Source organism: Pituophis catenifer, unplaced genomic scaffold, assembly GCF_029215685.1.
Source record: "Pituophis catenifer annectens isolate HBS135680 unplaced genomic scaffold, rPitCat1.0.hap2 SCAF_2, whole genome shotgun sequence".
Lineage (NCBI taxonomy): Eukaryota > Metazoa > Chordata > Lepidosauria > Squamata > Colubridae > Pituophis > Pituophis catenifer.
The window spans coordinates 26918496-26946221 of NW_027256882.1; the positions used below are offsets into that span (position 1 = coordinate 26918496).

At 45.3% G+C, this 27726-nt stretch overlaps 1 protein-coding gene across 1 annotated transcript; it reads left to right on the plus strand.

The window, feature by feature from the left end:
• The first annotated feature begins 5863 nt into the window (after nucleotides 1-5863).
• On the plus strand, nucleotides 5864-27629 carry LOC139310024 (zinc finger protein 594-like). Its single transcript, XM_070934199.1, has 8 exons — nucleotides 5864-7801; nucleotides 8012-8133; nucleotides 11054-11159; nucleotides 12656-12825; nucleotides 13568-13666; nucleotides 17645-18276; nucleotides 21748-22198; nucleotides 26922-27629. Exons 1-8 carry the CDS (start codon nucleotides 6016-6018, stop codon nucleotides 27153-27155), a joined length of 3600 nt encoding a protein of 1199 aa, XP_070790300.1. The 5' UTR covers nucleotides 5864-6015; the 3' UTR covers nucleotides 27156-27629.
• The last annotated feature ends 97 nt before the right edge of the window (nucleotides 27630-27726 follow it).

A 27726-nucleotide genomic window follows, 5' to 3' on the forward strand; every position in this document is an offset into this window, starting at 1 on the left:
TACTTTAATGTATTGAAGGCTTCTGGGGTTCCTCTTCCCCAGAAACCAGAAGAAGAAAGGAAATAGAGGAAACAAGAATGGGAGTGAAAGAAATTACCCAGGCTCTGGCAGAGGCTCAAGGAGGGGTTCGATTGTTGAAGAAGATTTATTACAATTTACGAGCTCTGCCCAAGATGTGGAGTTATTTGGCAAAGTAGAGGAGCCGAGGGATCAAAGGCAGACTCGAGCAGCAAAGAAACGCCAAGAGGAATTAAAGGTGCAGCAAGCTCAGATCAAAGCACAAGAAACCACAAAATCAGAGGCAGTGGGAGGAGCTAAGCCGAAGATCAAAGTGAAAGATGACCTTCAGCTGATGCTTGAAAAGCTTCAAAGTGCCAAAAATGGCAAGTAAATTTCTAACTTGGAATGTCAATGGATTAAATTCACTGCAAAAGAGGAGGAAAATATTTCATTATCTGAAGCAGTACAAAAATGATATTATATGCCTACAAGAGACACATATTAGAATGCAAGATCAAAAATATTTAACAAATGCAAGATTGGGGACACATTTTAGAGCATCTGCACCGGAGAAGAAAAATGGTATAGTTATATACCTAAAAAAAGACTTATTTGCTAAATTAATTGAAGCAGATCCACAAGGAAGATATATTGCAATTGAAATCTTAATAGAAGGGGAAAAAACATTATTGATTGGATTATATGCACCAAATCAGCAACAAGAAAGTTTTTATAAGACTTTACATGCTAAATTAATACAGTGGAATTATAAAAAACATATAATGATGGGAGACTGGAATGGAGTTTTGGATATTAAAAAGGATAAAAAAAGATCACTACAAAATATTCAATCACGTGCTAGATTGCCTAAATCTTTTTTTGATATGATGGAGGATATGGAGATGAGAGATATTTGGCATGAGAGGAACGGAGAAGAGAAAGATTTTACCTTTTTTTCTGATAGACTTCAGTCATTTTCCAGGATTGATTTTATATTAATTTCTAATGAATTTTTTTCTAGGGTGAAGAAAACGAAAATATGTCCAAGAACATTAACAGATCATAGTCCGGTTTGGATGGAATTAGAATATGAAAAGGCACCCAGGAAGTCCTGGAGGCTGAATGAAAATTTGTTTAGATATGAGAAGAATGTAAACAATTTATGAAAGAATTTCTTGTTATGAATTTGCATAAAGGTACACCTATGGAGACGGTTTGGGATGCAAGTAAGGCATATATGAGAGGTATTTTAATTTATTTGAATAATAAACATAGACGTAAACGGGAAAGGAAACGGAAGGAGTTAGAAGAAGAAATAAAAAATAAAGAGCAAGTATTAATTTTAAACCCAACTGACAAGAAAACAAAAGAAGCAATTAATTTATTGCGAGGGCAATTTAATATGTTGATGGCAGATCAGGTAGCAACTAATTTGCAATATGCCAAACATAACTCCTTTTGTAATGCAAATAAACCAGGCAGATGGTTGGCATATTTGCTTAGGAAAAAACAAAAGCTACGTACTATAGAGAAAATAGAATATAAGGGTAAAGAGGTGTACCAGCAAAATATGATTAAAAAAGCATTTTCAGAATTCAATACGAAGTTGTATACTAGTGACAAAATTCAAGGTATAGATATAGATAAATATTTACAGAGGGGGAATATCTCTATAATTTCAGAAGAACAAAGAATCAATTGATAGCTGCAGTAAAGATGAATATTTTGCCAAAGTTCTTATTTCTTTTCCAAATGATACCAATACTGAAAAAAGATGGAAATTTGAACGAATGGCAGAAGGGTATTACTAATTTTGTGTGGGCAGGAAAGAGACCAAGGATAAAACGGAAAATAATGCAAGATATACGTGAAAGAGGAGGTCTCAAAATGCCTAATTTAAGATTGTATTACGAGGCAGCTGTGCTCTCAGCAATTAGTGATTGGATTAATTTAACAGAAGAGAGAATATTGAATATTGAAGGGTATGATTTGTTATATGGATGGCATGCATATTTACTATATGATAAAAAGGTGGATAAGAATTTTAAAAGTCATGTATTAAGAAATGCATTATTCCGTGTATGGAAAAAGTATCAATATAAATTAAATAATAAATTACCTGTTTGGACAATACCTAGACATATGATAGAAAATATAAGTGTGGAGCAGAAACAAGATGTGATTACTTATAAAGAGCTTCTTATTTTGTAAAGTGGTATATTGCAATTGAAATCTTTAGAGGTATTAAAGGAAGAAAGGAAAATTCAAACCTGGTTTCAGTATGGGCAGTTGTATACTAGGTGGAAAGAAGATCAGAAAATTGGATTAAAATATAGTGGATTATACAAAATATTCATAAAAGGAAGATAAAATTTACTCCACAGTTGTTTTTATTGGGTATAATCGAAGGATGTACAGTTATAGAGACTAATCTGATTTTGAATTTAAGTCTGTAGCCACACTTTTGGTGGCGCAATATTGGAAGAAGGAAGAAATACCTACTATTGAAGAATGGACATTAAAAGTAGCTAATTTGGCGGAGATGGCTAAAATCTCTGCATATTTGAAGGACCGTTCGAATGAAAGATATGTACTGGAATGGAGAAGATGGATTGACTATATACAAAACAAATACGGGACTAAAAAGTTGCAAAGAGCTTATGAATGAAATATTTAGATGATTTTTCTTTTTACTTTGACATTTTAGTACCTATGGCGGAGTTAAACAGTAAGGGGAAGTTAAGAGCTTAGAGTTAGTTTGCTTATGTTAGATTATGTTTGTTAAATGCAATACCCTGTATTTTGCTCTGGGAAGTCGGAGGGGGGGGGGAGGGAGAGGGGAAGGGGGGAAAGGGGGGGAATTTGTTTGTAAAACATTTTACAACTTTTCAATAAAAAAAAACATTTAGGGCTCAGCATGTAATCTTCAGAAGCTTAAGTAGCTTCACATTTCACTAGTTTACTTGGCTCTGTTGCAAAGATAGGTTGCTAGGAGTCTAAAACAACTTGATAGCATATAATCAGTGACAACGTCTTGCAAACGCCTTAGGCAGAGACGGGACAAGCGTGTTTTTTCACCTCCTGTCGGGAGATGGCGGTCACTTCTGCGCCTACAAAGCCGTCAATAAAGTAGCTGCATCTGTGGTTGATCCTTAAAGGAGTTAAAACCATCAAGTACTGTATTGCTAGAAAGGATTGAGGAAGAAGAGAAGCACAGAGGAACTTCCTGTACCGGATCACTCATGGGTGGAAGGTGACTTGCAGAGCGGCTTTTGGGCTCTTCTAAAAGTTGAAGCATCAGCTGGAAGGTGAGTTGAGGGCAAGTTGGAGGAGAGGCCAGAAGCCAGTTGGGCTATTTGGTTTGGATGCTGCCAACCGATGCACATTTATGATGGTCACAACATCCCACCATCATGATCCCCATTTTTGACCTTCCCAGCTTGTTTCTCATAGGCAAAGTTAGTGAGGATGATGACGACAAGAAATTGCAAGTGACAGTCATGTGAAATTGCCTTTAACAACCCACAGTGGTTTGCTTAACAACTCCAGAGGAACAGATGTAAGTTGGCAGTTATGTGACATCATGCTTCATGATCGGGCTGCTTAGTGACACAGATCCCAGTCCCAAATGTGAGGACTCCTTGAAAGGGGATGTCACCAGAGGAATTGTGGACAGGAGGACAGTATTTCCTTATTTGGAGCTGAGGACTTCCATCGGTATGACTGGTGTTTTAAATTTTGCAGAGGCTTTAGGCATCATTTCATCAGTTAAAGCCCCCACATCTCTAAATTTAGCTGAGAAGGTTTAATTGTAACCATTTTGGGACATTTTTCAGGCTGAAAACATGGATTTTTCACATATATACATTTGTAGGTGTAAATGTAATTCTCTCTGCAGTTGGATAATCTATCCCCAGTGCTTCTAGATATTCAGTCATGTGAAAAACAAAGTACACCCTCTTTGAGTTGTATGGTTTTATGTATCAGGACATACTAAAAATCATCTGGTCTGTACACTCTTAAAAGTAGGTAAATATAACTTCAGATGACATATTACATCACGTCATCATCAAAGGTGGGTTTGCTAATGGTTCATGCACACGCACCACTTAAAATTAGAGATCAGACATAGAAGACCCAGGCCTTCGCAGATGATATGGCCTTTATCTTGGAAGACCCTTTAAAATCAGGCATATCCTTACTGGAAAAAATTGAGGAATTTGGGGCTGTAGCAGGTCTGTTAATTAATAAAAAGAAGATGAATATTTTAACTAAGAATATATCAGAGAAAGGCAAGCAGGATCTAGAGGAAGCAAAGGACTTAGAGTAGTTAGTAAAGTCAAGTACCTGGGAATTTGGTTAACATGTAGGTGCTCGAACATCCAGGAGGATAATTATACTAAAATACTAACTCAGGTAAGGAAAGATCTTGATAAGTGGGGTAAAATTTAATTATCACTCTTGGGAAGGGTAGCAACAATAAAATCTTATGTTCTACCAAAATTTGATTTTCTTTTTCAAACAGCTCCAGCGAATCTATCAAATAATTTTTTTACAGATCTAAACCAGGTAGTAACCAAATTTGTATGGCAAGGGAAAAAACCCCGTATTAAAAAGAAAATGATGCAGGAGACAAAAGAAAGAGGGGGTCTTGATTTACCGTGCTGGGAGAATTATTATTTAGCCGCCTTACTAGTTTGGGTTAAAGAATGGATTATTTTAAACAAGCGTCTTCTTAGGATAGAAGGCCACGACTTGCAACAAGATTGGCATGCGGCACTCTGGCGGGACAATGCCCCCCAAAGTAAATGGTTCACTCGGCACTATATAAGGAATATTTTAATTCGGAGTTGGGAGAAGTTTAGTAAAAAATATGTGTTGTGCTGGTAGAGCAAAGAAGAATTCTCATCTCTTGCTTCTATGGCAATCCTTTCCTCCTCAGCCAGGGTAAATCACTAATGCTGGCTGGAGTGAAAGGATTGCCATGGAAAGAAAAGAGTTTATCTTTCTTCTTCTTGCTTATGCCACGTGGCCCAGCTGACTTCCTGAGCTCGTCAGAAATTTAGTAAGTGAATGGTGATGGGGGAGTGGGGTTGGAGAGGAATGCATAGTATATTGCAAAGCAGGCCAACATATTGGCGTCTGGGGATTGTGAGGACTGACTGGGCAAGATGGAAGGGAAATAGGTGGGTGGGTATGCTGCAGCATCTCTGCACTGAAGGAGTCAAGGACTCCCGGTGTGGGAGGCACTGCAAAAATTCAACTTTGGAGCGGATTCGTATTTAGCATTTGGGGGAGTGTTGTAACTTCAGAAATTTGTTGAATGGCCTGTCGTACCTAAAGGATTACCTGTACTTCTTTTTTTCACATCTTCTGCAACCCTTTCATAAACTATAAAACTTACACTTTCTTTTGAATCTTACAGACAAAGAGGATGCCAACATATGCATACTGGACAACTGAGAATAACAAGCAACACTTAAAAGCAAAGCAAATTGAAGCAGAAATAAAAAATATTTTCAATTTGCTTCAGGAAACCACAGAATTCATCTACTTCATCAGCAGATAAGAGACAGAAAAGAGAAAATCATGAAGAGATTTGCAGCTGGAAAAAGTAGATTATATAGAATTTAAGAATACGTTACTCGAAAAGGTCGAAGGAGATCATTTTTCCGTTCAGAAAAAGAGGAAAATATTTGGAAGCCAGTGGGGAACAAAATGTCAATTGCATAGTCACATATGGCAGCAAGAAATGCAGGCACGAACAAAATAAGGAATCACACTTATTTTTGACCTCCTCAAGAATGTCAGTGATAGAAAAGCTTCATAGATTTGCCTATTGTGGGAAAAGTAAAGAGTTCAAATCACAAGAGGATCCACACTGAACAAAAGCCATATAAATACTCTGAATGTGGCAAAACTTTAGTCAGAATAGCTCCCTTGCAATTCATAGAAAGATCCTCATAGTAGAGATGCCCTACAACTGCTCCCAATGTGGTAAATGCTTTTGCAAGCATGGCAACTTTGTTCAGTTGGACTCACACCAGGGAGAAACCATATGAGTGTCCAGATTGTAGGAAAAGTTTCACAGCAAATTCCCACCTGGTGATACACCAGACGACTCACACAGAAGAGAAACCCTTTGAATGTCTTAAAAATTTTTTTCAATGTCCTGAAAAACCTTTTCAATGTCCACATTGTGGGAAAAGTTTCAGTCTCAATTCCAGCCTGGAGAACCACCAGAGGACTCACACAGGAAAGAAACCGTTCGAGTGTCAAGATTGTGGGAAACATTTCCATTACCGTTGTCACCTGGTAAACCACCAGAGGATTCACACAGGGGACAAACCTTTTGAATGTCCTGATTGTGGGAAAAACTTCAGTCTCAATTCCAGTCTGCTGAAACACCAAAAGATTCACACAGGAGACAAACCACACAAGTGTACAGATTGTGGGAAAAGTTTCAGTTACCGTTCTAACCTGGTGAACCACCAGAGGACTCATACAGGAGAGAAACCATATGAGTGTCCAGATTGTGGGAAAAATTTCAGTTACCGTTCTGACCTGGTGAGCCACCAGAGGACTCACACAGGAGAGAAACCGTTTGAATGTCCTGAGTGTGGGAAAAGTTTCAGTCAAAATTCCAGCCTGGTGAGCCACCAGAGGATTCACACAGGGGAGAAACCCTTTGAATGTCCTGATTGTGGGAAAAACTTCACTCTCAATTCCAACCTGCTGATACACCAGAGGACTCACACAGGAGAGAAACCATATGAGTGTCCAGATTGTGGGAAAAATTTCAGTCACCATTTTAACCTGGTGAACCACCAGAGGATTCACACAGGAGAAAAACCCTTTGAATGTCCTGAGTGTGGGAAAAGTTTCAGACAGAATTCCCACCTGGTGAAACACCAGCGGACTCACACAGGAGAGAAACCCTTTGAATGTCCTGAGTGTGGGAAAAGTTTCAGTCAGAATTCCTACCTGGTGAAACACCAGAGGACTCACACTGGAGAAAAACCCTTTGAATGTCCTGATTATGGGAGAAATTTCAGACAGAATTCCCACCTCATTATCCACCAGAGGACTCACACCAGGGAGAAACCATATGAGTGTCCAGATTGTGGGAAACGTTTCAGAGCAAATTCCCACCTGGTGATACACCAGAGGACTCACACAGGAGAGAAACCCTTTGAATGTCCTGAGTGTGGAAAAAGTTTCAGTCATAAATCCAACCTGGTGAACCACCAGAGGACTCACACAGGGGAGAAACCCTTTGAATGTCCTGATTGTGGGAAAGGTTTCAGTGAGAATTCCAGCCTGGTGAAACACCAGAGGACTCACACAGGGGAGAAACCCTTCGAATGTCCTGATTGTGGGAAAGGTTTCAGTGACAATTCCAGCCTGGTGAAACACCAGAGGACTCACACAGGGGAGAAACCCTTTGAATGTCCTGATTGTGGGAAAGGTTTCAGTGACAATTCCTCTCTGGTGAAACACCAAAAGACTCACACAGGAGAGAAACCCTTTGAATGTTCTGATTGTGGGAAAAGTTTCAGTCGGAATTCCAGCCTGGTGAACCACCAGAGGAATCACACAGGGGAGAAACCCTTTGAATGTCCTGATTGTGGGAAAAACTTCAGTCTCAATTCCTCTCTGGTGAAACACCAAAAGACTCACACAGGAGACAAACCACACAAGTGTGCAGATTGTGGGAAAAGTTTCAGTTACCGTTCTGACCTGGTGATCCACCAGAGGACTCACACAGGAGGGAAACCATATGAGTGTCCAGACCAGCAGAGTCAAACAATTTGATTGAGGGCCACATCAGGATTGTGGTTGATCTTGTGGGTGGGCGTGGTGGGGTGATGTCACATGGCCAGCTCGACATCTCTTGTGTTGTGGGGCCCCTGTGGTGGCCCAGGCAGGTCTGGGGGGATCCATTGTCTCCAGCAGAGGAAGGTGAGACAATGTTAAGCGCCAAAAATCTTGTTCTCTTCATCCCTCTCAGGCCACGCAAAGGACCCCTTGGCAGTAGTGCAGGCTGCCCAGAGTCCTAGGAGCATAAGCGCCCAGTCTGGCCCTCAATCTCCCGTTGCACTCAGACCCCACATCCCAGCCCTGCTTCCTCCAGTGGGTGCCTGGCTGTGCTTACCTCCTGCTCAAGGCTGCTGCTATGCTTGCTGTTCTTGGGCACGTTGCTCATGGTGTATTCAGGAGGGCAAAGTGTGTGTGTGTGTCAGAGGGAGGGCCACTCCCTCTCCGTGCGAGGAGCCCCAGCTTTGTAACTAAAGCATCCTCAGCAATAGGATGGGAGACTACCAGGAGAGTCAGGAGAGGGGACAAGGGGATAGTGAAAGGGCAGAAGGGCAGCTGGTGGCCAAGTGCTAAGGTAGGACTTTCCTCAGAATCTGATTCCCTCTTATTATAATCCTTCCTTCCTTCCTTCCTTCCTTCCTTCCTTCCTTCCTTCCTTCCTTCCTTCCTTCCTTCCTTCCTCCCTCCCTCCCTCCCTCCCTCCCTCCCTCCCTTCCTTTTGTGGCCAAAGACTGAAAACAAACCAGGCTCAGTTTATCCCGTGCTTGCATCTAGTGGGAGAGTCCACAGACAACAGCAAAACTTGTCAAAATGTTGGTTGTGATAGTTGATCAGAACTCCTCTGTTTTTTATGTACTGTAAGGTCCCAAAATGTACTTGAATCACCAGAATGCCAAAAAGAGAGACTCAAGACGAGGCTTGCAAAAAGAAGCAGATTTTATTTATGGCCAAAAACAAAATACTGGGTGGGACTATATCCAGAACATACAGATACAATGCATGTGAGGAGATAGCCACACCTTGGGGAAGGTAAGGCGTCCTTTTTATACCCTCAGAGACATCAGCTTAGTACCCAATTCTGGCCTCCTAGTTCAGGTTTGTGTATTCCTTGTTGCCCTGCAAAGGAATAGAAGCTTCCCAATTAGCGTTATCTTTTCCTTGAGCATTCCTTTGTTCTCTCAATTGGCCATTTGGCCTCCTGGTTCTGCATCATCCAAGGAATAAATTGATCTGTATAATCAAAGGTGTAAGTTAGAGCTGGAGTGTAAAATTATCCCTCGGATGATGTCTGCAGTTCCAACTGAGATAGGTACCATGCTCTTAGATGGCATAAGAAAAACAGGAAGAAGATTGATATGGGTTCAGATCAAATGGCAGGAACATATGTTTGACAAATACCAGATACCTTACAGAGGCCTAATAACAGCATATGTTTGTTACAGGAGATACAAATATAAAGGCATATAATATATGTGATACAAATACAAAGGCATATTTGTGTTACAGATATAAAGGTACAATATATGTGTGTTGTACAAATACAAAAGGCCATATGTGTATTACAGGAACCTAATGGTTACAGAACAACAAGTTCCTACTAATTCTAGTATACCAGTATATCCAGTGGTGGGATTCAAGTAATTTAACAACCGGTTCTCTGCCCTAATGATTTCTTCCAACAACCAGTTTGCCAAACTGCTCAGAAAGTTAACAACCGGTTCTCCTGAAGTGGTGCGAACTGGCTGAATCCCACCACTGAGTATATCATATTCTAGTATTATTTATTATATCCTCATTACTGTTTCCCTTCAGTACAACAGCCTTAGCGTTTAGGAACAGAGATAAATTAGTTGCTTTTCTATTAATACATAATCCTTAAAAGGGCTGTCCTGTAGGGAGCCTCCCATGGTCTAATTCAGACTGGAAACATAACAAAGGAAAATATTCTCCCCACTCGGCTTTGTCCTGTTTTCCCCACTGGAAATGGCTGTTTGCAACACACAAGGAGGGGATACTTTCCTGCGAGCTCACAATTCAAGAATACCAATGTTAACTTGGATTGCTAATAAAGTTGCCACTCCCTCCTCCCTCCCTCCCTTCCCGTTTTCCTTTCCTTTCTTTTTTTAAGCTGCCAAGAGGCTCCCGACAAAGGCTTCCCATATTGACCTCTCCCCCATCATTGCTTCAGCATGGTTTTTAGCTCACATCTCCCAGACTCGTGCACGTGTATGTTTGTGTGTGTGTGTGTGTGTGTGTGTGTGTGTGTGTGTGTGTGTGTGTGTGTGCCCCTTGCAGCCCGGCCAGTGCTATGATATTGGAGAGGAAAAGATCGGGAAAGGCTGGGGGTTGAGAAAAAGAAACAAGCATTGCAAAAAAACAGCTTTTGTTAGCTTTTAGCCTACAATGAGCTTGTAGGCTGCAAATGAGTGAGTGCAAGTGAGTGAGACACCTCCACCTCCACCCCCCTCCACACACATAAACACACACTCACCAGTGGTGGGTTCCTTCCGGTTCGGCCCGGTTCTCCCGAGCTGGTAGCGGTGACGATATGATGTCACCGAACTGGTTCTGCCCCCCCCCACGCCCCCCACCCCCCGCGTTATTCTTCCCTTTTATTTCGCTCCACCCCCAATCTATTGCTACCTCCTGAGTCCCAGCTGATGGCTAGAGAGAAAAAAACTGTTTAAACTGTTGCCCAGGAGCTTCAAAGGGCCGCCCTACAGCTGATCAGTGGTAAAAGAAAACAAATGAGTAGACCGGTGCCTGCAAAAATAAATGGGTAGATCAGTACAGCTCTGCAAGCAGTTAAAAGCCTGGTAGACCAGTATCTTTGCTAAATCCTAAATATCCTAAATAATTGTCACATGACCATCAAGCCACGCCCACAAAATAAGCCACGTCCACAGAACCGGTAGTACAAAAATTTTAGAACCCACCCCTGACACTCACTCAAACAAACTTCTGTGATGGTAGGATGCAAAGTGCAAGCTAACGAAAGCTGTTTTTTTGTAACGCTTGTTTCTTTTTCTCAGCGCCCAGACTCTCCTGATCTTTTCCTCTCCATTGTCACAGCACCGGGTTGCAAGGGGGGAGACCTTACGTGCTCATGCGCGCACGTGCACGGGTCGGAGAGGTGAGCTGAGAGTCACACAGAGATCCATCAGGCACAGAGGCAACAACAAGGGAAGGGATCAAAATTCAGAGCTTCCCTTTTTGTCCACCCTCCCCTCCGTAGCCTCCATGCCTGATGGCAAACCGTCGTTCGCCTTCCACATCCCCCGCCCCGGACCCTGTGCAACCTCTTACCGTCCATGGCGTGCTGGCAGGCAAAAGCGTCCAAGGTCTGATGCCCTCTCCTTCCCACCTCTTCCTCCCTCCACGCACAAGGGGCAAAGGGAGGGGGAGAGATTGGCAGCGTGGCTTTCCCACGTGGGGCAAGGCAGTCCCAGGGAAAGGCCAGCGAGCGGAAAATGGAGGTGCCGGTGCAGTTGCGATTTGCCACCTGGCAGCAGCCATCCAAGCCGGACCGTGACCAGCCTTAGATCTGTGGTGGCGCCTTGGTCCTGCCCCCTGGCTCCGAGCATGAGAGGCCTGGTGTCCTGGGCGAAGGGCAGTTCTCAGTCCCTAGCAACGCCAGGCCCTGTGCGCTCGCCGACCCTGTGCACACACCCAGGGGGCAGGGCCGAGGCGGTGCCACATATCTAAGGCTGGCCGTGGTCCGGCCCAAATGGCTTCCACCAGCTGGCAAATCAGCACCCGGTCAGCTTGGGCCTGGCCAAGGCGCCACAGGCCGGTCCTTTAATGTTTCCAGGGCAGACCCACAGGCCAGATCTAACCACCTTGCAGGCCAGATTCGGCCCACAGGCCTTGACTTTGACATCCCTCGTCCAGATTGTGGGAAAAGGGTCAGGGTTGTGGTTTTTTTTTTTTTTTTGAATATATGTTTTATTGGTACATTTAAAAAAAAAAACATAAAAAATTCCATGTCTATCTGAACAGCGTGTTGTTGTTGTTAGTTGCGAAGTAACTTGACTATACGCACTTTTGTTGGCAAGGTGACGTCTCTGCTTTTTAGTATGCTGCCATAGCTTTCCTCCCCAGGAGCAAGCCTCTTTTCATTTCTTGGCTAGAGTCTCCATCTGCAGTGATCTTGGAGCCCAGGAAAATAAAATCTGTCACTACCTCCATTTCTTCCCCAGCTATTTGCCAGGAATTGAGAGGGCCGGATGCCATGATCTTAGGTTTCTTAATATTGAGTTTCAAGCCAGCTCTCAACACTCTACTTCTTCACCTGCATTAAGAGGCTCTTTAGTTCCTTTTCATTTTCTGCCATTAGAGTGGTATCATCTGCATATCTGAGGTTGTTGATATTTCTCCTGGCAATCTTAATTCCAACTTTTGATTCATCTAGCCCTGCCTTTCTCATGATGTGCTCTGCATGTAAGTTAAATAGGCAGGACAACAGTATACAGCCTTGCCGGACTCCTTTCCCAATTTTGAACCAATCAGTTGTTCTGTGTCCAGTTCTCACTGTTGCTTCTTGACCTGCATATAGTTTTCTCAAGAGACATTTGTCTGGTACTCCGATCTCTTTAAGGACTTGCCACAATTTGCTGTGATCCACACAATCAAAGGTTTAGCATAGTCCAGTGATGGCAAACCTTTTTGGTGTTGCGTGTCAAAAGTCAGAGCGTGTTTGCGCTATCGTGCTCGCGCGTGCCAGCAACCATAATGCAATATGCACCCCGTTCGCGCATGCGCACATGACCCTCCCCCCACACATGCGCCCTGCACTGCGTATGCACCCTCCTGCACATGTGCCCCCACTTTTTTCAAGGGGGCCAGCGCGTCTCTTACCAGAGGACAACCAGATACCGAACTGTTCCCTGGCGAGACAGCCATTCCCCGGTCAGCTGCAGCGCTCTCAGCGCCGCCATGTGCCAGCTGGGGAAGCTCCAAACACACAGCCTTACCTGGGCTCCTCCCCACTGGGTGCTGGGCTTCCCGGCAAGCACCCTGCAGCAACGCGAGAACCACCGCCCCCAGGGGCAATGGGGTGGTGGCTGCAAGGATGGACGAGCCGGAGCTTCCCTGTCTCCCCGCATGAGCAGGCTTCTGGCGTGGACCCAGGCCAGGGGGGGTGGGTGGGGATTGAAGCCCCAGCACACCCATTCTTTCCGCTGCCACCCTATCACCGCTGGCGCTTCTCATGCTACTGCTTCTCACTCAGTGGCAGGAGTAGCCAGCGGCAGGCTTCAATCCCTCCCCCAGAGGCCTGAAATGCAATGCACTTTTTTGGCCTCCGCATGCCCCATTTTTGGATTTCGAGAAGAAAGAGTTTTCGGGAGGCAGTGCTGCGATCCTCTCCCCAAATCAAAAAAGTGCATTGCGTTTCAGGCAGCGGATCTAGCCAGGAAGAAAGAGAAGGTGAGTCTGCGGAGAAGGAGGAGGAAGGCACGCGGTTCTGCAATGTGCACCGGAGAACCACAAAGGAAAGCCTTTTCGGGTGGATTCGGGGAGGGAACGCAGTGCTGCTTGGTTCTCCAGTGCACACTGCAGAGCCATGTACCCTCCTCCTCCTTCTCCACAGACTCACCTTCTCTTTCCTCCTGGGCCAGGAGCAGAAGCCAACCGCCCTCCGCCTGGGTTGTCTGAAAAAGGGGCAGGCAGGGCAGTTAGCCGCCTTGCCTTACACCACCTGCGCAGTGCCTGAAATTGTGGTGCTCTTGTTTTGCTTCCGTACACCCAGTTTTTGGATTTGGAGAAGAAAGGGTTTTTGGGCGGCAGTGCTGAATCAAAAAAGTGCACTGCATTTCAGGTGGCAGATCTGGCCAGGAGGAAAGAGAAAGTGAGTCTGCGGAGAAGGAGGAGAAGGGCACGCGGCCAGCCGTGCGCTCTGTTTTTGAATTTGCTAGAAAACGCTTTCCTCTGTGGTTCACTGGTGCAGATTGCAGAACTGCGCGCCTTCTTCCTCCTCCTCCGCAGAAGGCCAGATCCGCCACCTGAAATGCAGTGCACTTTTTTGATTCGGAGAGGAGATCTCAGTACTGCTGCCTGAAAACTCTTTCTTCTCCAAATCCAAAAACTGGAAGCTCCTCCTCCTCCCCCTACGAGCCTCATGAGGGGGCAGAGTTTCACCCCCAATACCCAGCAATGGAACCAGCTGGCTATATCGAGACACCAGAAGCCATAGCCACTCAGTCTTGGAGGGGTTGAGTCGGAGCCTGTTTCTCCCCATCCAGATCCGCACGGCCTCCAGGCAGCAAGACATTACGTTAAGAGCATCATTGGGGTGATCTGTTGTGGAAATGTACAGCTGAGTGTCATCAGTATACAGGCGTACGCTGATGACACTCAGCGTACACTCCACCCCAAAACCACGGATGATCTCACCCAGTGGCTTCACATAAATGTTGAACAGAAGGAGAGGACCGACCCTTGCAGCACTCCATACATAAGGCGCCTCGAGGTTGACCTCTGTCCCCCTGCCAACACAGACTGTGTTCGGCTGGAGAGGAAGGAGGAGAACCACCGCAACATGGTGCCCCCCACTCCTAACCCCTCCAGCCGTCGCAGCATGATACCATGGTCAATGGTATCAAAAGCCGCTGAGAGGTCCAATAGGACTAGGACAGAGGAACATCCCCTGTCCCAATCCCTCCAGAGATCATCTACCAATGCGACCAATGCCGTTTCCGTGCTGTATCCCGGTCTGAAGCCCAACTGGAACGGATCCAGATAGACAGCTTCATCCAGGTACTGAGGAAGTTGCTGAGCCACCACAACACCTTCGCCACAAAGCGGAGGTTGGAGACTGGACAATAGATCACCAATATTGCTGGGTCCAGAGAAGGCTTCTTGAGAGGGGCCTCACCACCGCCTCTTTAAGGGCGGCGGGGAGGAGACCCTCACTCAAGGAAGCATTTATAATCCTCTGGAGCCAGCCTCGTGTAACCTCCCGGGAGACGAGCACCAACCAGGAAGGACATGGGTCCAATAAACATGTGGCAGAGGTCAACCTACCCAGAATCCTGTCCACATCCTCGGGAGCCACAGGGTCAAACTCCTCCCAGATAACACTCTCAAGACTCACCCCCGTCACCCACTCTGGATCTACCCAATCGGAGTCCCGAATTGGATCTACCCAATTGGAGTCCCAAGCCTTCCCGAATCTGAGCGATTTTGTCATGCAGGAATTGCGCAAATTCCTCAGCCTTCTCCTGCAAGGGGTCTTCCTGCACTTCCACATGAAGGAGGGAGCAGGTCACCCTAAACAGGGTGGCTGGGCGGTTCTCTGCAGATGCAATAAGAGCGGAAAAATAGCTTGATTTTGCCCCTTTTATTGCCAGTAGGTAGGTCTTAATATGAGATCTTACCAGTGTTCAGTCGGATTCGGAACGGCTGACCCTCCAATCACTCTCTAGGCGTCTTTTCTGGCGCTTCATCTCCCTCAGCTCCTCTGAGAACCAGGGGGCTAGATGGGATCCGCATCAGGTCAGAGGCCGCAAAGGCACGAATCGGTCCAAAGCTCTAGCGGCCACCTTTTCCCAGGCGGCCACCAGCTCTTCAGTTGAGCCGTGAGCCAGAGCTTCAGAGAATGGCCCAAGCTCCGTCAGGAACCTATCAGGATCCATCAGGCACCTGAGATGGAACCACCTAGGCGGTTCCATCTCCCTGCGGCAAGGGGAAGCAGCTCGAAAGTCTAGTTGAAGAAGTTAATGATCTGACCATGACAGGGGTTTGATGACTAGATCCCCTAATTCCAGATCATTCAACCACTGACCAGAGACAAGAATCAGGTCCAGAGTGTGTCCCCCCGTATGAGTCGGGCCTGGAACTAACTGGGTCAGGTCCATGGCTGCCATGGAAGCCATGAACTCCCGAGCTATCCCATACGTTTCACCGACGGATGGCAGGTTGAAGTCCCCCATGACCATAAGTCAGGGGGTATCCACCGCCAACCGGCTATTACGTCAAGCAGCTCAGGCAGGGTTATTGCCACGTGGCAGGGAGCCAGGTACGTAGTCAACCAACCCATCTGTACCCCACGACTGCACTTCACAAGGAAGGACTCACATGCGGCTATCTGAGGAACAATGGCGTCCTTCAGACAAAGACTTTCCTTAATAATGGCCGCCACCCCCCCGCCCCTCCCCTGAGCCTTCGGAAGGGACCTTGAAGGTCTTCAAGTCTAACTCCTTGCCCAGGGCAGGAGACCTTATACCATCTGTCAAATGGTTGTCCAATCTATTTTTGAAAATCTCCAATGATGGAACACCCACAACTCCCAAAAGGCAAGATATTCCATTGATTAATTCTTCTCACCATCAGAAAATTTCTCCTCACTTCTAGGGTGGATCTCTCTTTGACAAGCTTCCACCCATTACTTCTTGTCCTACCCTCTGGTGCCCTAGAGAATAAGTCAATCCTCTCTTTGTGACAGATCCTCAAGTGTATTGGAAGAGGAGCTGTCACATCCCACTTAACATTCTCTTTGAGTCTAGGATACCCCACACTTTGCCTATGCCCCTTGGTTTCCCCAAAGCCCTATGGGCCTTATCCATACTCCACCCCATCACCATTTGCTTACTTACATTTTGATGAGCTCAGGAAGTCAGAGTAGAGAAGGCCATTCCCTCGGTGGGCCACGTGGCACAATCAAGAAGAAGAAATCCAATCTCTTTTGTTTCCATGGCAATCTTTTTGCCTCAACCAGCATAAATAACTACGATTTCTTCTTAGCTACGATTACTTCTTAGCTCTGCCGGTGCTAGTTTTATGCTGCTGGCGCTAAGAAGATATCATAGTGGTCTACCCTGGCTGTGGAGGGGAAAGGACTGACATGGAAACAAAAGTGATGGGGTTTCTTCTTTGCTCTACCAGCAAAAGACTAGAGTAAACCTAGCACTGATAGAGAGAAGAAATCCGATCTCTTTTGTTTCCATGGCAATATTCTCCTCCCCAGCCAGGGTAAACCACTACGATCTCTTTTTAGCGCTGCCACCATAAAATTAGTGCTGGTGGAACTAAGAAGAAATCGTAGGAGCTTATGCTGGCTGGAAAGGAAAGGATTGCAATGGAAGCAAAATAGACATGATTTCTCATTAGTGCCACCAGTGCTAGCTATATGCTAGTCTTACACTGGTTGAGCTAAGAAGACATCTCAACTTTTTGATTTCCATAGGAATCCTTTCCTCCCCAGGCAGGGTAAATCACTACCAATTTATGCTGGGTGGGGCGAAAGGATTGCCATGGAAACAAAATAGATCGTAAGTCTTCTTCTTGATTCTGCCACATAGCTCAGTTGACATCTTGAGCTTGTCAAAAATTAAGTAAGTGAATGAAGAAAGGGAGTGAGGTTGGGGAGCAATACCTAGAAGCAAAGATATTGACAAAGCAGGCCAATGTACTTTGGTCTGGGGCCTCTGAGGACTGACCGGGAGAAATGTTTGGGAAATAGGTGGGTAGGTATGCTGCAGCCTCTCTGCAGCTGGTCGATGGACCATTGGAGGGAGGGGCTGCAAAATTTCAACTTTGAAACAGATTCGTATTTAGCATTGGGTGTGTGGGTGTAGTAACTTTGAACTTTCGTTGAATGGCCTGTTTTACCTCAAGGATTACCTGTACTGCTTTTTTTCACATCTTCTGCAACCTTTTTATAAACAACAAAATTTACACTTTCATTTGAATCTTACAGACAAAGATGCCAATATAACAACACTGGACAACTGAGAATAACAAGCAACATTGAAAAGGAAAGCAAATTGAAGCAGAAATAAAAAAATATTTTCCATTTCCTTCAGAAAGCCTATTGTGGGAAAAGTAGAGTTCAAATCACAAGAGGATCCACACTGGGGATCAGCCATATAAATACTCTGAATGTGGCAAAAGGTTCGGTCAAAATAACTCCCTTGTGATTCATAGAAGAATCGATATAGGACAGATGACCTACAACTGCTCCCAATGTGGTAAATGCTTTCACAAGCATGGCAACTTTGTGATACACCAGAGAACTCACACAGGAGAGAAACCCTTTGAATGTCCTGATTGTAGGAAAGGTTTCAGTCAGAATTCCAGACTGGTGATACACCAGAGAACTCACACAGGAGAGAAACCCTTTGAATGTCCTGATTGTAGGAAACGTTTCAGTCAGAATTCCAGACTGGTGATACACCAGGTGATTCACACAGGAGAGAAACCCTTTGAATGTCCTGATTGTGGGAAACGTTTCAGTCAGAATTCCAGCCTGGTGATACACCAGAGGACTCACACAGGAGAGAAACCCGTTGAATGTCCTGAGTGTGGGAAAAGTTTCAGTCAGAATTCTCACCTGGTCATACACCAGAGGACTCACACAGGAGAGAAACCCTTTGAATGTCCTGAATGTGGGGAAAGCTTCAGTCAAAATTCCCCCCAAGACACCTATTGCTCTGGTTCCCCACCCTTGTTTTCCCCAAGGCAGGGGTGAAATGCTACCGGTTTGCTCCAGTTTGGGGGAAGCCCCCCCCCAGGCCTCCGCACAGAGTAACCCCCCAGGCCTTTTCCCACTCCCACTGGCTCTGTGCAGCTTAAGGCATTCTGTCACAGGGCCTTCCAATTACGATTACACCTTGCAGCAGCTGTTAAATGAGACTGCTTTGCTTAATTGCAGACTTAGGCTTTCCTTCCAAAGGCCTCCTGTAACCCATCTCTTAGGTCTCCCCAGAACTTTCCTTCCCTGACAGAGAATCTCCAGGCCTCTCCTTCCTAAAACAGGGTCCCTGTAGTCCTTAATTCGAAGTCCAACCCTACCAGACCTCATAGCGTCCTCCTCTTTATCTTTTGAAGACATCTGAACCTTATATTGGGGAAGGAGGGTAGGACGGAAATCTCTCAGCTGTATGACTATTTCATGGAAGCAGCCATTATTTTCACTGTGCCTGGGATTCATTGCTGGGCCCTGAGATGGATTTGTGGAAGTGGCTGCCATTTTGCCACAACTGCCTCAGGGCCAAAATGGCAGTTGCTTCTGGGTCGTTGTCATGCAGGAGAGGGAGAAACTGCTCTGTTTCTCTACCTTAACACTGTGCAGACAGCCTTAAGGAATTGTGGGTGCACTAAAAATGATGGCTGCTTCCATGAGATCTTGAAAATTTACCTGTGAAATTTATTTATTTATTATTATTTGAACTTGTATGCCGCCCTGTCTCCGAGGGAACTCAGGGCAGCTCACAACAATAAAAACAAGCCAAATCAATGTTAAAATACCCAATAAGGTTATAGAAAGACCATTAAAATCCCTTTTAAAACCCCTTTCAGTCTAAATCAGCCAGGCAGAATAACCATGTTTTAAGGTCACGGCAGAAAGAGCCACCCAGAGCTCCAAGATGAGTTGATTCCATAGGGTAGGTGCACCCACAGAGAAGGCCCGCTCCCTAGGGGTCACCAGCTGACATTGTCTGGCCGACGGCACCACAAGGAGGCCTTCCTTGTGGGAACGCACCGGGCGATGGGGAGCTGTCGCTGGCCGCAGATGGTCTGACTGATACCCCGGGTCTAAGCCATGTAGGGCTTTATAGGTAATTACCAGCACCTTGAATCTCACCCGGAGGGCAACCGGTAGCCAATGAAGGTCCCACAGGAGAGGTGTAACATGAGAGTGTCGGGACACTCCCATTACTACCCGCGCGGCTGCATTCTGCACCAGCTGAAGCCTCCGGGTGGTCTTCAAGGGCAGCTCCAGGTAAAGAGCATTGCAGTAGTCAGTCCGGGAGGTGACGAGTGTATGGGTGACTGTGCGTAGGGCAGCACGGTCCAGGTAGGGGCGCAACTGGCACACCAGACGAATCTGGGCAAATGCCACCCTGGTCATGGTCGTAACATGATAATGATAATTATTATTATTATTATTATTATTATTATTATTATTATTATTATTATTATTATTATTATTATTATTTTATTTCTATACCGCCCTTCTCCCTAAGGACTCAGGGCGGTGTATAGCCAATTTAAAAACACAGGACACAACAATGATTAAAAATTAAAATAATTAAATAGATTTGGCCGATTTAAAACCCCAAAAATTAAAATACCCCAATTTAAAATTATTATGTTGATAGCCCTGCCTGGCGGAACAACAGGGTCTTCAGTGCGCAGTGAAACACCCGGAGGTCGGAAATCTTACGTATTTCCGGGGGCAGTTCATTCCACAGGGCTGGGGCTCCCACAGAGAAGGCCCTCCCCCTGGGTGTCGCCAGCCAACATAACTTGGCTGATGGCACCCTGAGGAGACCCTCTCTGTGGGAACGGACTGGTCGGTGGGAGGCTATTGGTGGCAGAAGACGGTCTCGAAGGTACCCGGGTCCTATGCCATGGAGCGCTTTAAAGGTGTAACCAACACCTTGAATTGCACCCGGAAGACCACTGGGAGCCAGTGCAGCTCGCACAGGAGGGGTGTCACGCGGGCACAACGAGTTGCGCCCATAACCACCCGCGCGGCCGCATTCTGGACCAGTTGGAGCCTCCGAGTGCTCTTCAAGGGTAGCCCCATGTAGAGAGCATTACAATAGTCCAGCCGGGAGGTGACAAGGGCATGAGTGACCGTGCGCAAGGCGTCCCGGTCCAGAAAGGGCTGCAACTGGCGGATCAGGCGAACCTGATAAAAGGACCCTTGGCCACGGCCGTCATATGCTCCTCTAAAGACAGCCGTGCATCCAGGAGGACACCCAGATTGCGAGCCCTCTCTGTGGGGGGCAAAGATTCACCCCCAATAGTCAGCGATGGCACCTGCTGACTATATCGGGACGCCGGCAGCCACAGCCACCCCCCACAGATGAGGGGGGCTTTATTAACAACCGACCTGGCATTACACAACATCAGCCGTGGACCCTGGGCCTGAGACTCTGCACAACTCAGGCCACGAGTCGCGCATTGGGGGCCGGAGTTCGCAATTGCTCGTAAACAGCGTATGCGCACCCCCGACACATGATATGGTCCCCTGCGCCCGTCATACCTGCCCCTCCCACTCATTATTTCAATTGCATTGCCCTACTTGTTATCCCCCTGCTCCCCGGATAAATTTTCTTTCCTGACCCCTCTGCTGCAGCCAATCATCCTATCACCCCGCTCAATAGCTATCTGGACCCCCCCAGGTCCACTTTCACAACCCCCTCCCTTCCGCCCGGGTCCCCTTAAAATTTTCTTTAAAAATTTAAATAAAAAACTCCTCAACCCCCTCTTCACTGCATGCCTTCCCTCGGGATTCCAAAATCCGTCATCAAGGTAGGCCCTCGATAACGTGGAGGGCCAGGCCTGCGAGAGGGGGGAGTCTCGCAGCGCAAGGAGTTCGGCGGCCGAGTGCATCCAAGAACCGGGAAAGGGTGAAACATCATCTGGCTGAGGTTCCATAGAATAGTCTAATCGTCCTAGGGCATGGAGAGGCAGCAACTCAAGACATGGGAAAACTGGGCTCCACTGTCCTCTCACGACAGTGGAAGAAGTCTCATGCCATTTCAACAAAAACTCAGAAGGTGCTCTCTCCAGGCCATCCTCTCATGATGGCTAGCCAAGATGGAGTTGGTATGGAGAGATTTGATAGTCTATCCACTCTGGTAGGGAAACGGCAGTTGAAACCGGACTCCCTCAGAATCCACATCAGAATTGTCATTCTCCACACCATCAAGGGCATAGCTGGAATAGAGCCAGTCTAGAAGGCAGAATAGTAAACCCGGGGAATAGATGACACACGGAAGGCGATGGAGGGAGATGGCTTGCAAGGCAGGAAGCAGCTGGGGTGGTGACCATGATAAGGCCTATACAGGCTAACAAAAAGGGGGGGAGGGGGGAATGGCCCGAGGCAGCCCAAGGCCAACCCTCGGCCGTCCTCCAACCTCTCCCACTCCCCAGGTCTTCCAGATCTTCCAGCATTTGGTCCTTTTATACCCCCAGTCTACAGCCCCAGTCTCCAAATGGGGCCTCCGGATTCCTGCAGGAAAATGGGCCAGCAGAAATAAGCTGCCCCCTAGCAGGTCCAGGGTTCCAAGATAGAAGCCAGCAGCCTCTCACCATACCGTCCTCTTCGGTAGCAGCCAGCTGCCGCCCCCTCGCCTCCGCCATCGTCCAGCGGCCGCCGACAGCCCCGCGCTCACTGCCAGCACCGCTTCCACCATGGCTCCCACCATACTCCAGAGTCCCCAGGAGCCTCAAAAAAGCCCTGGAGAAGCCAGGAATCCAGGGGAGCCACCACATTGCCGCCGCCGCCACCACCACCACCGCAGAGCTGCTGCCGCCGTCGGTCCATGCCGGAGGCCGAGAAAAGCACCGCCAGTCAAGTCGCTACCGCCGTCACCCCGCGGAGCCTTCAGCGGCTGTTTTTTTCCTCGACCCGATGTTCCGGAGGGCAAAAAACCCCTCAATGGGTCGGGGAAAGATTCCTTTTTCTAGGACTGAGGGCCATGGTGGATAATTGCCCCAGGAATCTCCCAAAATTGCCAGAAATCACCTCATCTACCGGGAGCATCTCAGGCTAGATCCGCCATCTTGGACATGCGCAGAAGATCCATGTCTTTATGGAAAAAGTGCTGCTGAATTTTGTCCAAACCAGTCCCTTAGATTTTGACGCCATGATGTTCTTCTTCTGCCTGGAACTCATTTGCCTTCAATCTTTCCCTGGAGGATTAAATGAAGTGTGCCATATTTTTCTGGATGTCGCATCACATGTCCAAAATATCCCAACTTTTGTTTTTTTAATTTTAATGGTTTTTTAATGGTATAAATAGGTGACTCAAAAGATTAGTCAGATTAACATTGATCCTCATTACTTATTTTCCAAGGGTGTGTCATCAGCATTTCATCAGAAAAGGACTATGGGATAATGTATAGGAATTAATGGCTAAAGCTAAAATTTCATGTTCATGGATATTCTAGAGGAAAAATTGTAGACCACAGGAACCATGTTCACCTTTAACATTTGGAATTAACCACAGATACATACAAACTTTTCAAATTGTTATTTCCTCCCAGGGTTACCTTCTCTTTTCCATTACCTGATTTGGGAGTCAGGGTGGGGAGAACGTATCACGTTTTTTAAAAAAAAGAATACAAAGTTAGTTTTCTTTTTTCTGCTTTGGTCTTTAGAATTGCTTTGTCTGTTTTAACCATATAATCAATTGTGAAAGTTATTTTCAAATTTCCCACAACTATGATTGATATTTTGTTAACAGTGGGAGAAAGTAGTGCCTAAATTTAGGATAACTTAGGCAGCACAGAGAAGCAATGGCAATTATATAGTTGAGTACTACCTGTATTGCACTTTACTAAAGATAAAGGTTTCCCCTGTTCAGTCATTTCTGACTCTGGGGGATGATGCTCATCTCTGTTTTTTAGCCGAGGGAGCCAACGTTGTCTGAAGATGCTTCCGTGGCCTTGTGGCCAATATGACTATATGCTGTTGTGCATGGAATACTACCTTCCCACCAAAGTGGTACCTACTTATCGACTCGCATTTGCAAGCTTTTGAACTCTTAGGTGGACAGGAGCTGGAGCAAGTAACAGGAGCTCAACCTGTCCTGTGGTGCTCAGGTTTCAAACCCAGACTGTCAGCTTTCCAACTGACAAATTCAGTTGTTGTGATGCACAATAATCCTTGGTTTATGTGCAAATGCACAATCCCCAAACCTTGTCAGGTGTGTCAGAAGAGACTCTTGCTGCAGGAAAACACAGTCTTTTTCCACCAGTCAAAATTTCAGGAAGTTCTTGATTTACGACCACAATTGAGCCCAAAAGTTGCATTGTTAAGTGAGAGATTTGTTAAGTGAGTTATACCCCATCTTATGACCTTCCTTGCCACTGTGAATCATTGCAGTTGATAATTTAGTAATATGGTTGTTAAGTGAATCTGGCTTCCCCATTGATTTTGCTTTTCAAATGGTTGCAATCACCTGACCTTGGGACATAGCAATGGTCATAAGTATGAACCAGTCGCCCTGCATCTGGATTTTGATCACTGTTCATAGGGATGCTACCAAGCTTGTAAGTGTGAAAAATGGTCATAAGTCACTTTTTTCAGTGTCATCCTAACTTTGAACAGTCAGCAAATGAACTTATAAGTGGAGGACTGCCTGTATTAGCTTAGTTCCTTTCCAGATACACTGTTAAGATCTTAACACCTGGGTAGCTTTTCAATGACCAGGATTAAAGTTGGGCTATTTGGTTTGGATGCTGCCAACCGATGTGTAGCGTCCTCTGATTGGCTATGGAAATGACAGCTCTCTTGGAGGGAAGCACAAGTGTTTATTACTGGTTAGCTTCTTCTGACAGCCGATGTATAAATAGGAGGCTCTGTTAAGTGTTTTCTGAAGCGTTCTGGTTACTTGTGATGTTAGCAATAAATCTAGTTGTATTGAGCTAGTCTCGCCTCAGTTGATATCCACGCACAGTTACGAATATAACAGATGCACATTTATGATGGTCACAACATCCCACCATCATGATCCCCATTTTTGACCATCCCAGCTTGTTTCTCATAGGCAAAGTTAGTGAGGATGATGACGGCAAGAAATTGCAAGTGACAGTCATGTGAAATTGCCTTTAACAACCCACAGTGGTTTGCTTAACAACTCCAGAGGAACAGATGTACGTTGGCAGTTATGTGACATCATGCTTTATGATCGGGCTGCTTAGTGACACAGATCCCAGTCCCAAATGTGAGGACTCCTTGAAAGGGGATGTCACCAGAGGAATTGTGGACAGGAGGACAGTATTTCCTTATTTGGAGCTGAGGACTTCCATCGGTATGACTGGTGTTTTAAATTTTGCAGAGGCTTTAGGCATCATTTCATCAGTTAAAGCCCCCACATCTCTAAATTTAGCTCAGAAGGTTTAATTGTAACCATTTTGGGACATTTTTCAGGCTGAAAACATGGATTTTTCACATATATACATTTGTAGGTGTAAATGTAATTCTCTCTGCAGTTGGATAATCTATCCCCAGTGCTTCTAGATATTCAGTCATGTGAAAAACAAAGTACACCCTCTTTAAGTTGTATAGTTTTATGTATCAGGACATACTAAAAATCATCTGGTCTGTACACTCTTAAAAGTAGGTGAATACAACTTCAGATGAAGAACAACACATGACATATTACATCACGTAACCATCAGTGGTGGGTTTCACTTACCTTTGCTAACTGTTCATGCACACGCACCACTTCTGCGCATGCACAGAGCATATTTGATGAGGTCTGGGCAGGTGGGCGGAGCCTCCTGCCACCGCTACTACTGGCTCAGCCGAACCGGGCCGAACCGGTAGCAACCCACCAGTGCTCACCATGTATTTTACAAAAGGAGAGCCAAAATGGAGGAGCCACGTGTGAAAACTAACACCTTATGATTCAATACCTTATAGAGCCACCTTTAGCAGCAATAACTTCAAGAAATTGTTTTCTGTATGACCAAAAACAGTCTCTTGCATTGTTGCAGAGGAATTTTGGCCCACTCTTCTTTACAACATTGTTTCAGTTCATTGCGGTTTGTGGACATTTGTTTATGCCCACCTCTCGAGCGGTCCCACCGCAGCATTTCAATTGGGGTGAAGTCTGGACTTTGCTATTGCAAACCTTGATTCTTTTCTTTTTTAGCCATTGTGTTGTAGATTTGCTGTTCAGCTTGGGATCATTGGCATGGAAACAAAAGTGATGGGATTACTTCTTTGCTCTACCAGCGTAAGACTAGTGTAAAGCTAGCGCTGATAGAGCAAAGAAGACATGTGATCTCTTGTTTCCATGGCAATCCTTTCCTCCCCAGCCAGGGTAAACCACAACAATATCTTCTTAGATCTCTTCGCCAGCATAAAACTAGTGCTGGTGTAGCTAAGAAGAAATCGTAGTAGTTTATGCTAACTGGAAAGAAAAGGATTACAACAGAAACAAAATAGGCCAGATTTCTTCTTAGCGCCACTAGCACTAGCTTTACATTAGTGTTGTGCTGGTAGAGCAAAGAATAAATCTCATCACTTTTGCTTCCATGGCAATCCTTTCCTCCTTAGCCAGCGTAAATCACTAACGATTTATACTGGCTGGAGTGAAAGGATTGGCATGGAAAGAAAAGAGTTTATATTTCTTCTTCTTGATTATGCCACATGGCCCAGCTGACTTCCTGAGCTCGTCAGAAATTTCCTAAGTGAATGGTGATGGGGGAGTGGGGTTGGGGAGGAATGCATAGTATATTGCAAAGAAGGCCAAAATACTGGGATCTGGGGGATTGTGAGGACTGACTGGGCAAGATGGAAGGGAAATAGGTGGGTGGGTATGCTGCAGCATCTCTGCAGTGAAGGAGTCAAGGACCTTGGGGTGGGAGGCGCTGCAAAAATTCAACTTTGGAGCAGATTCATATTTAGCATTTGGGGGAGTGTTGTAACTTGAAGCAGTCGTTGAATGGCCTGTCGTACCTAAAGGATTACCTGTACTTCTTTTTCTGCATCTTCTGCAAGCCTTTCATAAACAATAAAACTTACACTTTCTTTTGAATCTTACAGAGAAAGATGATGCCAACATAAATACACTGGACAACTGAGAATAACAAGCAACATTGAAAAGCAAAGCAAATTGAAGCAGAAATAAAAATATGTTCTATTTCCTTCAGAAAACCACATAATTCGTCTACTTCATCAGCAGATAGGAGACAGAAAAGAGAAAATCATGAAGAGATTTGCAGCTGGAAAAAGTAGATTATATAGAATTTAAGAATACGTTACTTGAAAAGGTCAAAGGAGATCATTTTTCCGTTCAGAAAAAGAGGAAAATATCTGGAAGCCAGTGGGGAAGAAAATGTCAATTGGATAGTCACATATGGCAGCCAGTAATGCAGGCACCAACAAAATAAGGAATCACACATATTTTTGACCTCCTCAAGAATGTCAGTGATGGAAAAGCTTCATAGATTTGCCTATTGTGGGAAAAGTAAAGAGTTCAAATCACAAGAGGATCCACACTGAACAAAAGCCATATAAATACTTTGAATGTGGCAAAACTTTGTTCAGAATAGCTCCCTTGCAATTCATAGAAGGATCCTCATAGTAGAGATGCCGTACAACTGCTCCCAATGTGGTAAATGCTTTTGCCCAGCATGGCAACTTTGTGATACATCAGAAGACTCACACCAGAGAGAAACCATATGAGTGTCCAGATTGTGGGAAACGTTTCACAACAAATTCCCACCTGTTGATACACCAGTGGACTCACACAGGAGAGAAACCCTTTGAATGTCCTGAATGTGGGAAAACTTTCAGTCAGATGGCTGATACCAGACGGATTGATTTTAACATGGCAACTGGAAAGATACAGGCTAGATACAACTGAAAAAGCGAGAGCTTTTTATGAAGATTTTTTAAAGGAAAAGGAAGTGGCAATGGAAACAGAAACACAAGCTACACTGATGCCGACAAAACCTACAGAAAAGGAAATGTTAATGATTGAATCAACAGAAGGCGCTGTTGGCGGGATTGTGGAATCCAAAGAACAACGGGAAGTAAGATCAACTAGAGCAATAAATCCTACATATAAAATATGAATATGGATACAACAAAATTAATTTTAATAAACATAAATGGACTCAATTCGGCTGTGAAAAGAAGAAAAGTCTTTCATAAATTAGAGAAGCTAAATTTTGATATAATTTGTTTGCAAGAAGTTCATATTAAAAAGCAACACGAAAAATTATTGGCACAAACCAAACTGGGGAAAAAATTTTCATCATTATCGCAACACAAAAAGAGAGGCATTGTTCTATATATTAAAAATTCAATAAAAGCGGAACAAATATATGCAGATTCAGAGGGTAGAGTTTTGATAGTGGAGATAATTGATAATAACATGAAGATACTTCTAGTTGCAATATACGCGCCAAATAATAACCAGAGTGACTTCTTTC